Source organism: Montipora capricornis, chromosome 3 (assembly GCF_036669925.1).
Source record: "Montipora capricornis isolate CH-2021 chromosome 3, ASM3666992v2, whole genome shotgun sequence".
Taxonomy (NCBI): domain Eukaryota; kingdom Metazoa; phylum Cnidaria; class Anthozoa; order Scleractinia; family Acroporidae; genus Montipora; species Montipora capricornis.
In genome coordinates this window covers 66,086,226-66,098,725 of record NC_090885.1, presented here as the reverse complement: position 1 = coordinate 66,098,725, position 12,500 = coordinate 66,086,226, and the positions used below count along the sequence as shown (strand labels likewise).

Below are 12,500 nucleotides of genomic sequence, written 5' to 3'. Positions count from 1 at the left end.
AAATGGCTATGCATTTATATCACAGCACTACTGAGACTACCACAATTTGAGTTATCAAGCAAACTAGGATCATTAAGTTAGTCAGTGAATTCGTGCTTAATCCCATGAGGTAGATGAATGATTGTGAAATATTTTACATTAAATTTGTTAATTTTAATTAGCAGTCACGGTTGTACGTGTAATGAACTTTAAGTAACTTAGAAAAACCCTTGTTGTTACAAGCGACTTCTGCAGTTGCAAAGGAATTCGGAAAACTATAGGTTCAAAAGGCACGCAAACCCACGACACGGTATAGTGCTGCATTGGGCAACCATCTGAGATATGAAGCCATCTGTGAACAATTGAAATAATTATCAGTTGCAGTTTGAACTAATCTTTTATCCCATATGAGAAGAAAAAAAATTGGGGATTACCAAGTTCGTTTTCAAGATACAGTGTATAAACATTTAAAGACAAAATATGGGGTGTTTTTACATGACTCTTTTGTTGTCATGGCAACCTATATGATTATGTCACATCAATGAATAATTGGTGTTTCATATGTTACACCGACATTGACGTTGAGCGAGACTGTCAGTTTCAACTCTTCCAAGACATAATATTATACCGGTAACAGCAATGTTATGGTACCACATGAAAAACCAATATTTATTTCCAAACAACATGTGGTCATCATTGTCATGTAATAAGTTACCTTGGCACTGGGAAAGCCCAGCAAAACTCTATATTTTGTCTTTTAATAGTTGCTCATATCTCAAAAACGAACTTGGTGAAACTGATCCTTTTTTATTTCTAAAAAGTGATCAGAAGACCAAGATGAAACTTTCCGCAGTTAAAGAAAATCTTTACTGCAGAATCAGAGCCGTGTTAAAAAACTCACAGAAGTAAGTTGGCTCAGAATCCACTGAACAGAATTTTTTTAAACTTTGCATGAAGTTTCATCCTGCCCTTCTGATTACTTTCCATAAATAAAAAATGGGGGTCACACAGTTTATTTTTGAGGTATGAGCAACTAAAGACAAAATAAAGGGTGTTTTTACAGGGCTTACCCATTGCCAAGGAGACATATTACGTCACAATAATGACTGCATCTTGTTCAGGAATATGGTGCCATAATATTGCTAATACATGATGTAGCGTTATACTGCCGATCCTTCTGATAAGAGTGTTACATACATGTACTTGGAAGAGTTGAAACTGGTTTCAGTCACCTTTTAAAAGACAAGATCTGCATTGCTCTATTGACAGGAATTTAATAATAATTGACTAAGGTACGAGCCATGACAAGAAAGGGCCGTTGGTGCTACAGATCTTATTTCATGGCAGTTAAGTAAATGTACATTTAGAGGGTAAGCTGGCAATTGGTAGCACTATATAATGACAGAATTAATTATGAAAGTGCATTTTTACTGCCCTTATTCTTGAAAAGGGGGACCCCAAAGGAAAGAGAAGCGAAAATTTCTGACCAGGATGAGACTTGGGCTTTGACCTTTGGCTTAGGGCCGTTTTACACGGTACAATTTTTGTCGCATGTGACAACGGCTTACGACAGGCCCACAACATGGTTTACGATTGTTGTGTACGTCAGGAAAAATGTTGTTGCATTTTAAAACATGTTTTAAAACCCTACGACAATTGTAAGTCATGTCTTAGGCCTGTCGTGAGCTTGTCGCATGCGACAAAAATCGTACCGTGTAAATCGGCCTTTAGATCACCGCTGCTCAACCAGCTGAGCAACAAGGGAAAAGGAGCGTAGTCATTGCTTTGTCATAGCAATTGTTCATGCAAAAACAGACCAGTTCACGCTCTTGAGTGCATCATGGTTAATCGGGTCAACACGGCAGGAAATTATAAGGTTTGTATGGAAATTCAAAGCAAAACAAACTGTACATGACTCTACTATATAGACTTTCACCCTCATATTAACCAAACAAATAAGTTCAAGTTCACAACTGAGATGAACTGGACTTGGTACATGACTGTATCTCTTCTTTGGAATTCCTAAACATTGCCTTTTTGTCTCCATACATTCTCTGTAATTTTGTGCCTTTGGAATTACAGGGAATGTATGGCAGACACTTTGTCTAGACTAATAAAATAATCTCTACAATAGCCATTCTCTCCAACTTTATTCGGGGCTGGACAATCTGTGAGACACCGAGCCATGTGATCCATGGGAATGCATTAAGTCCAAGCACTCATTTCAAATAGCACTGATAAACAGTTATAATAAGTCTAAGCACCCATTTTAAAATGGTTAGCTTTCAATAACTTTGTGACTGTCATGTTTACTCGCAATTGGCTCGCTATATTGGATCGCAAGACTTGCAGCCATGGCTCGCATGGCTCTCAGCCATGGCTCGCATGACTTGCATGGCTCGCTGGCTAGCACATTGTCCTCACTTACCGGTACTTTATTCTGCTGCACCTTTGAGCGCATATCATAGCATATTTTCATCCTTCTGAACTTCCACAAACACCTTTAAATTTCTCTCCATCTTGCCCTGATTACCCATGATGCACTCGAGAGCGTGAACTCGTCTATTATCTACATCTACATCTACATCTACATCTACATCTACATCTACATCTACATGTTCCAGCACTCGGCAAAGTCCCTTTTTGACTTGTGGCTGTTTCTGCTTACTGGTGGCCTCATACACCACAAGCCTTTTTAGAGACATCACCACCAAGCCAGCCACTTCTGCTGGACAGAACAAGACAGCCACAACACCGGGCACTTTATCCCCAACTCTTCTCGAATAGTGCTTGGGTTCTTTAACGTCCCACAGGGAACTTACGAGACGGGACCTACGATTTATAATCCTTATATCCGAGAAGACTTGAAAGTCTAACCATTTGCAGGTGAAATTACAAAGGTAGCACTTTCTCCTCAGTTATTTTAAGATCCTGAGCGTTGATCCGGCCGGGGTTCGAACCCGCGACCTCCCGCCTGAAAGGGCAAGTTTGTTGAGTCAACTATATTAAAAGCTGTCACGTTCCCTTGATATCAGAAGAAGAAGGAGTTGGTTCTAAATACGATCGTCAGAAAAACTTAAGATATTTCTTACCGTTTCCAAGTTCCCATCCAAACCGGTAGTCGTGATCAGCCACATACTGCATTATTTTTTTCGCATTGCTTGAATCCCAAGATCCGTCCTTCCCACGAAGAAGCACGTTTAATCCAAACATAACATCCCAACCTGCTTTGGAAGACAAAAGATGGATCTTGTCCAAATCTTCATGCGTAATATTGAAGTCCGTGAAATTCTTCGCCCTTTCTTGTCCTGTGGAACCATCGTAGATGAGGAAATCTGCAGAAGTTCCTCCAATTCGCAGAAATGATGGCGAAAGTGCAGCCGCAAGAGTGAAAAGCTTCTCGGAATTGAAATCTACTCCATGCCAATGTTCTCTCATAATATTCGCATCAATGGCGACAGAGAGAAATTTTTCACTCACCGTGAATACAGAATAATTCAAATTAATGGAAATAGTTTCTTGTACGTAACTGTCACCGTCAAACACGATTTCCTGCGCTTTCAAAATGGGGAATCTGCCAAAATTTTGCATTGTAATATACATCATGAAACGGGCAGCAACTTGAAATAAACTATCAAATGAGCGGCGATGGGAAGCCATTTCGACAAATGAGCGATATATCAAACCGAACTGGAGAGATAGGGTCGATCCGCACTAAGAACAAAACTACTTTTGTCTTTGTTTTTTTGCGTTCGACAACTGAAGGAGAACAGGTCCTAATTCCATGGGATACCTGTGTAACAGGCTACCCAAAGGGATAAAGTCAGCTATGGCCACCCTTGCATACGGCGAAAGCTACTGAAATTTAAACTGACCAATCAGAATTCAGCGAGCGAGAAAAACTGTGCTATCCTTATGCCAGCCAACGTCACGCCAATTGTTTACAATCGGTGGACATTCGCTCGCCTACTCTTGTGACTCTCTTGACCGTTGCTTCTTTGAACTCAGCGAGACAGAAATGACGCATTGTTCTGACAATCAATTTGCCATCCACTTTATCCAGTTTATGAATTGGGCTAGCATGTGATTAACAACCAGGATCGCTTTTGAACCTTATTCTGTAGAAGAAGAAAACGTTGCTGAGTGAACATTTTTACGACGAAATCCCGTGGTTTGTTCAGCACTCTGATGTCCGATAACTGAGCCGCTCTAACGAGTGTTGGGTCGATTACATTTGGTCGTCTGACCTTATGAAGTTCTTTCAGCTCTTGTTTGTGTCTATCAGATCTGGAGTGGAGTTTTCTTTCAGTGATTACAACTTGCAATCGTTCTACAAACATCCACATAGCATGCAGCACTTTTTAGTGACTCGAGGATCCTGTACGTTTTGCTGTTTCAAAGGGAGTTGTGCATTCTTGAGCAGTTTGTTCTTCAGTGCTTGTATTTTTTCGTTTGTTCCTGGTGGCGCAAAGTAACTTTGATGATTTGAAAGGACTTGAATCCTTAATTGAATTTGCGATTTGCTTATTAAGGAACCAACAAGTGAATGGTACACAAAATTAGGAGAAACTGTTGGTTGAATAGACAATAATTGTAGACATAATTATCTACCCAGTTTAAGTACTAAGCTCAACAAGTTGTTTTGCTCCACAAGTTTCAGTTTCAGGCCAGGTACCCGAATTCACCTAGGTACTGGTACACTACCATAGTTCTTTGGAAATTGGATAGCTCCTTGACCACCTTGTTGCTTGAGAAGAAACTTGATGTGTTTGTTCTCTGCATTGGTGAATGCAGCCACTAACTGTTCATTGTGGATAAACTCCAGACCAACTCTTCTTTCAATTTATTCTTTGTTCTTCGCAGGGCATCAACAATGGTGTCCCTTGTAAAATATTAGTTTAAAGGGTTTGTTAAAGTCATTTCCCATTTCATAGAGCACTGCATGTGGTTGCCAGATTCACTTTCAAACTTATCATGGAAATGTAAATCAATACCAGTGAAAAGTCAGTCCCTTGAATTGTTGATTTTTAGGTATGGTGTCAGACCTCCATAGAGGTACTATCTTTATCTAAAAACTTAACTGGTTACTTGTTTGAGCCCTTTTAATTTGTGGCATATTTAGATAGGCAGGAAATGTTCCACATTTTATGGTAAATAGTTCTGCATAGTTTTAAGGAATATTGTAGCCGAATCTAATTGAATATGAGACTAAAATATGCTATTTGACCTTTTGTGAATTTAAAGACTATTAATATTGTTTGCGCTTGGTTTAAAAGGCTTAAGGTTGGCATTTAAAAGTGTTCCTTCAATTATCTTGTTCTGTAAAGATTACCTTGGGAGAATTGGATTAAGGCCAGTTTTTTCAGTTTTTTCAGTTTTTAGCTTCTTTCCCCAGTGCCCTCTGAGAATGGAGTTGATTTGGTTTTGCGCAATGTTGAAAGATGAAACAATGCCTAAACTAGCTGCAAGGAATACTTCATACTGTATGCTTTTTTACAAACATCAGTAGGCATGAGGGTGCTCATAAGCATCTGAGCATTGTTTCGCATACTAAAGTGATAAGTGACTCTCTAAGAGTGTCTTCTTTTCGTGTCGGTCATTCAAAAATTGTTGGAATCGCTTGTTTGAGCTGTTGGATGAAAGAGGCTTGTTCCCTTTAAATATTTGCTTGTGTTTCCTTGCTCCCCAAATTACTTTCAAACTTGTTCCCAGCTTTTTGATCCCTAAAATTTAAATTGGTTTTCTTCCCTTGTTCCCTAATTAAAATATTTTGATATTGTTACTCTGTTCTCCAGTTCAAATTAGCCATGTTCTCTTTTTCCCCGAAACCCCTGGGAGTGCCTCTTTGATGTTGATTCTCGTATTGGCCTAATAGTAATTCACTGTAGAATTGCAAGACACAGCAAGATCTTATTTGGGAGTGAGGGAAAAGTTTTGAATAAAGTTTTGCACAATACAAGAAACACAATTTTGACTGCCCATTCTAGATCTTGCCCTTTTCGGACTGAGCTTGTTTGCACCTTTCTGGCGGCCTGCGGGAGGGCAAGCTCTAGAAGCTCTTCCTTAGTGAGCCTTCGCTGAAAAACTTTCGAAGTCTGGCTTTCCGGTGTTAGGGGCCGAGGTTTTTGTGCAAAATTCATCAGCGGCTTCCTTGCAGCTTATAAAGGCTGTTCCTTTGGCAAATGGTGGTCAGTAAAAGTTTTGTAGTGCTTATACAAATTTTCGCTACTTGAAAATGTCAAATATCAGCTTGGCAATCTTTCTTTCCCGATACTTCATTTAAAATTCACGTGAGCGCTATTAATAAAGGGCCAGACAACCATTTAAAACATTTTGTGCCAATTTTTTTGTCAGCAAACTTGGGTTGTCGGCGAGCAGAATTCGAACTTAAGCTGTCAGTGTGCTTTGGCTGTTATTTATGCTTTTTCTAACTATTCTAAGACGAGTTCAGGCTGGTATTTTCGAATCAAGTGTAAGAACACGGCAAAACCGTATTGATAATCTATTTATTTGTGTTAACTTCGACGGGGTAGATCGACAAATGTCATTTACGCACAACCGAAATGGACTGTTTCCGGTGAAAGGGCAAATGATTGACAGGATAGCACAGTTTTGACTGCCGCGCGCACTGCGGGCGCGGATTCCGTATGCGAGGACGTGCTCGTGCTTCTCACTGAAGTTAAGTCTTGCTGCCAGTATGACAAATCAGTCGGAAAATGGGTTGCATTTAGTCGTTTTCTTTTTATTACCGTGTCAGGAAAAGTCTTTCCTGTCACTCCCCTGCTAAGTGGTGTCTTTGTGCATAGAGTCTTCCGGTGTTGGGGCTTCAGTGTGACACATTTAATTTCGTTTGCTACCGGATTCAGGAACTCAAAGCCCATGTTCTACGTGATGGCAAATGACGCAAATACAATGCACCTATAAAGATTCAGCCTTCGGAAAATGTTATGAATAAGATATTTACTCTAATCTTGCCTGTTAACAACATGATGAAATCACCAGTACAGAACGTCCCGCAGCGGTATGTTGGAAATTGCCGAACACGTTCTTAGTTTCTTTCAGCTGTTCTTTGTACGAGCATCATCCGCCGATGTCAATTTTTTGCTTTTAGTTAACTGGTAGTTCAACGATCTTTGCGTGTTAGGTGTTAGCTACCTAGAGCTGGAGGTCACCGGCCGCATTATTCACAACACTAGAACTGTTAATTTAGAACCTTTGCAACTGGATACCGGTTTTCACTTACTCACGTTAATGTTACAAGAGCACATGTTTTCTGTATTGCTACAGTTGTTTCACCCTCCCTTGCCTTACCGCTTTCCCTTGAAACTAGTTTAGCTGATGTCACGCTACATACTAGATCCCGCAAAATACGCTGCATCGGGTAGATCCACGTTATTTCCGATCCAAAAACGTGGTCCAAAATAAACTACCCCTATAAATAGATCACCTTTTGAATTTATTTGTAAACATTAAGCGATAGTCACGGGTACATTATCCATTGTTATGATGAGCCTTGCATTCGACTCTCGTCTCTTACTCTCGAGATCTCTCGTTGTTCGTCAGTTTAATACTGATATTCCCCCTGTTCTCTCAGACGCTCTCTTTCACGTTGAGCATCGCTTACCCGTCGTCTGCTGCGCTAGAATTTTTCTATATCTTTCTCTTGTTCCTAGTTTTACTACATATTGGAAACATGCTTTTTTTTTTTTTTGGTAGTCTTCAAAATTTTCGTTTATATTACTGAAACGCAGAGTCAAAAGCAGTACACTGGCCATGCAGCTTCCCGCCAAAAAACGCGGGTTCCAGCTGTGCGACATTTCGTGTATTGGCTTATGAACGCAACCTCATTCCCAGGGTCCTCTCTCTTCCTCCTTGGTTACGGCTGGTCAGGTGCCTGTGACACAAATGAAATGCGCACGGAGGGTGGGTCCTCCAATTAATTTTGTCAACTTTCCGAGGTGCTGTTTGACTCGGTTTTGAAGTGAGTCTTGGTGCTCAACTAGAAACTATTTTCCCATTTCCAGAATGCGATAGGTTTTGGGGGTTCTTTACATAAAAACAAAATAAATTATTTACTCTTGGAACTGTATCATGTTTCAGTGAACTGAATTTCCATTGTTCTAATGCAAATGACCCCCCAAAATGAACTGTATTATGGGATTTCCGAAAACCGAAAATTGAAAGAGAAATGAGTTTCATTTGCATAAGATGACGTCATTTCCACTTAAGTGGTTGTGCACCAGGACTCGCTTTGAAACTGAGGCATGCAGCAACTCGGAACTAGGCTAATCTAGGAGAGGGAGAAAGAGATTGTTCTTCTTTGAATTCCCAAATGGAGGCAACTTTCTTATTTCAAGTTGCAGTGCTTTCGGCTGATACAAACGTGATTTTAAAAGCAACTGACAAGTAATTTGTCAGAAAGCAATGTATTTCAGGAAAGATGTCGTGGCAGAACTTTCAACAGGATGCGGGAAATAATTACTTTGAGATAAATAGACATTTCCGTGCCACGCGATGTTTAACTTCCGCTCCCTACTGAGCTCAGTCAAGAGATTGGCTCAGTAGATGAGTTCAGTGGAGGCAAAAAATATAACCTTCGTTCTACTGCAACTGTGGTAGACACGTGACCAGCCGTAACCAAGGTACTTTCTCGAGGGAGGAAGAGAGACGGCTCGGGGAACTAGGACGTACGGATGGTCATATGATGACGTCACAACCACGGGGTTACCGTGGTGCTTCATAGTTGAGCTCCAATATGAAGTACCATTATAAAGAGTCCATTTTCCGGCTTTGTTCCTAAAGTTAAAACAAGCGCTGAGAACAAATGAGCAAGGACCAACACGGAGTAAGGACCGACAAGGAGACGAAAACCGCTTGTTTGATTCACCCTAACTACATTGTCGGTGTAGTGTAAAAGTACTAAATTGCAATCTTTACACCTAATAGACCCCTTTAGCTTGGGGACAGCTATTCTTAGAGTTATTTTCATAGAATTATGTCGTAGAGTTAGAGTTAATTAAGTTTCCAAAATCCTCAGCCAACATTCATAAAAGCTAACCTTAGGCCTAAGGTTAGCTTTTATGCATGTTTAGGATACTTTCTGTATTTCTGAATTCAGGATTTTGGAAACTTAACTCTAACTCTAATGTCATAACTCTATAAAAATATCGTAAATACTTTTGTTCTTGGGCCATCGTAGTTTGATAAAAATAAGACACAAACAGCAGTGATAAACATATTGAACTTTTTCATTTTGATAATGACTTGACGTTTCGTATGTGCTCTACATACATTTTCAAAAGTAACCGTTGAAATTTAAAACAGCTATTTATATATAACAAATCGGATGAGGGGACTGGAACCTAGATTAAGCAAATACTTAACAGTAAAATGTATAATAATAATAATTATAATAATAATAAAAACAGAAAAGATTAATAAAGCATCAGCTTTTCACTTCCGACGTTGACGTTGAAAGCTGGCTCAAGTTCTTGAATAAAGAAGGTCTCTTTTATTTTACAATGATAGTCAGTTTTGCCCTTCGCTAAAATATCAAAATGATCCCACTTGATGTTATGTCCAGTGGCCTTGACGTGGTCAGCAATGGCTGAAGTATTGTCATTTTTAGCTAGGGCCTTAAAATGTTCGGTTTTTCTATCGTGAAGCCGCCGTTTAGTTTTACCGATGTAAAAATCATTACAATCCCAACAATTTGCTCTGTAAATAACTCTGGATTGTTGTGAACGATTAATACGGTCCTTGTAAGGAAAGAAAGATTTTATACATCGAGTGCTCTGAAAAACAATCTTAAGGTTAACACAAGAGTAGAATTTGTACACACAAGATTTCAGGCGTTTAGCGACTTGGTTGCTTTGCAAACCTAAGTAGGGAAGTAGGATAACAATATCTTTCTTAGGAACTGTAGACACTGGATCGCTATGCTGATGTTGTCTGTTTTTGTTCAAAACATCGTTGATATGATAGTTGATTATGCCTTGTGGGTAGCCGTTCTGAAGAAGGAGTTTTCGAAGATCAATGAGGGCAGATTGTAGCAAGGAACCAGATGAACAAAGACGGTAGTAGCGATAAGTGAGGGAGCGGATGAGGTTTATTTTGTATTTTCGTGGAGTGAAGGAATCCCATTTCGTGTAGAGACCTGTGAAAGTTTTCTTTCGGTAGATGGATGTCGTGAAAGCGTTGTTTTGATTACGTGTGACAAGAATGTCCAAAAACGGAATTGCATTGTTATGTTCAAATTCAATGGTGAATTTAATATTGCGATGACAGCCGTTCAAATAGTGCAAAAAGTCATTTGCACTGTCTTTGTTGTGGAACATGGTGAATGTGTCATCAACGTAACGATTCCAAAATAAAGGATTAACTTTGGCGTTCAGCAACCACTTTTCTTCAAAAGCACACATAAAAATGTTGGCTAAGACAGGGCCCAATGGTGAACCCATGGCAACACCATCGATTGCTTGACTATTGACCATCGATTGATTGACTATTGCTAGTCAAACTCCTTTAGCTTGTAATTTTTTGTTTTCCCATTTCAGACCACGTGGCGTTACTCTAGAGAACAGTTTCAAGTAACGTTTTGCGCACGTGCTTATGTTCGAATAACTTATGAAAAAACAAAACGAAAATTCCTTGAGAACGTCACGTGGTCTGAAATAGGAAAACCGTGAGATAACGTTCCACTCCTGAAAGCCTCGTAATGAAATTAGCATATTTATGAGATCCGTGCGAATTAAGAATGACATGATGCATGATCTTCGCCCTTTCCAGTGGATTGAAGATACTCATGGAAAGACGAAAAAAAGATTGTAGAGCTGGGACTCCTCTACGGTGAGTTGTCTTTGTCTCGATCATTATAACTAGCAAAAGATGCATAAATCCAATCAACATACGTGGCTCGGTAACGTCTTGATCATTACTTCCCTTTGATAGAACAAAAGACACTAAAAGAATCTAATTCGGTCGCGTACGTTGTTTGTACTTATGCCTGCAACCAGGTTTTACGAACTGATCTGGAAGGTCACATTTATTGGGATACTGGAGTCCTCGGAAGTCCTCAGTATGAATAAACGGCAAAGCAAGAGTCCAAATAAATGTTTAATTCTAAAAATAAAAACAACTCCAAAAAGCGAGCAAAAAAGGGTAGATACTTTCAGTCATCACTGATTCGATTCAGTTGCAAGGGAAGTCCTCTGCTGTCTAATTTCTTTCGCCCCAGGATTTGATTTCAATCTACTACTAGCTATCCAGAGTATTCAATACAATCAATCCTTTCATGGCTAACTGAAAACACACCATCTGGTAGACGGGGAGAGATCTCGCGCCATACATACAACTTCCTGTTTCATGTACACTGAAACTTAGCTCTTGACCCCTTGGCACTCAACAGAACTCGGAAGGAGTGGAATGTTGGTGCACTCAGCACTCAGTGGAATGCTGGTGCACTCAGAGTTCGGTGTCCGAGAATGACGAGCGTTCCAGTCGAAACGTAATAAGCTTTGTGTGACGTAAACTACTTAATTTCTACACGAAACCCGTATCAAAACAAACAAATCGACACGGGAACGTTAGAACCTGCTCTTTTGAGGCTCCGAACAATTTACATCTTACGTCGTTTCACTACAAAGGATTGCAACTCATGTGGGAGATTTGCTAACCGGTAAGTTCGTTTTCATCGTTTTAAAAATGGTTCGCTTTAAAAACCTCTCAGGGAAATAACCTACAGTAGCTTCAAGCAATTTTAAGTGGTTATGAAAGCGGTTTGAAAGAGTTCATATGAAGCATTTGGCAAAAAACCTCTTGCTTGCATGATTACATTCAAGTACGATTGAGGTTCAAGTCACGCACCAATTGTTTCCCGTGGTTTCATTGTCAATTAAACACGCATTCTTTACTTTAAATTGCTGAAATGAAGCGAAAATACTCCAAGTGTTTCCACTGCAATACACGCAGAAGGTTTTTTTTGTGTGTTTCATTCATTTTTACTTGATTTGAATTTACTTACAAGATGCATAAACCCAACTCGTTGTTACTAAAACAGCAAAAGTATCTTTGCCTTTGAGAAGACACTAAATCCTAAGCAATCTTGATTGCGTCTCAAATATAACTCTTAGGCTGAAGACGGATGGTTTTCGTTTATATTTTTTTTCCCGTTTTATTCCGCTAAAAAAACAGAAGACTATCACAAATAGCGCGCTGAAATGTGACGGGAAAGGTTTCATTTTATCCATTAGTGAGATTTCACGTTGACACTTTTTTTAAGCTTTTCGTCCTTTAAATTTATTAAGGGCGGAGGGATTTGTTTATTGACGAGTGGCGAGAGGATACAGCACCCGTTGACGTAACTTGACAAGACTGAAGAGGTTTTTTCAATGTTTTGACCCAAACCACATAATCCACACGTTTCACAAAAAAAAAATACTTCATTCTGGAGCTCGAATCAGCAGGAACACGTACGTTTTTTTGAGCGTTGTCCAACTGGCAGGAATAAGGCATGTGGTTGT

General features: G+C 39.6%; 2 protein-coding genes across 8 annotated transcripts in view; one reads left to right on the top strand and one right to left on the bottom strand.

The window, feature by feature from the left end:
* LOC138043771 (heparanase-like) overlaps positions 1–3,762 on the bottom strand; it is a 13,997-nt gene extending 10,235 nt beyond the window's left edge. The window contains exon 1 of one of the 2 annotated variants that reach the window (XM_068890200.1): positions 3,072–3,762. In XM_068890200.1, coding sequence (XP_068746301.1) covers positions 3,072–3,639 — 568 coding nt within the window. In that variant the 5' untranslated portion in view covers positions 3,640–3,762. The remainder of the gene's footprint in view (positions 1–3,071) is intronic. The other variant, XM_068890199.1, reaches the window with a different exon arrangement.
* Positions 3,763–10,696: 6,934 nt separating this feature from the next.
* LOC138043772 (tachykinin-like peptides receptor 86C) overlaps positions 10,697–12,500 on the top strand; it is a 49,063-nt gene continuing 47,259 nt past the window's right edge. For 3 of the 6 annotated variants that reach the window (XM_068890201.1, XM_068890207.1, XM_068890203.1), the window contains exon 1: positions 11,403–11,656. The gene's annotated coding sequence lies outside the window, so the exon portion shown is untranslated. Of the gene's footprint in view, positions 10,828–11,402; positions 11,657–12,500 lie in introns of those variants that run through there. The other 3 variants (XM_068890202.1, XM_068890211.1, XM_068890204.1) reach the window with 3 other exon arrangements.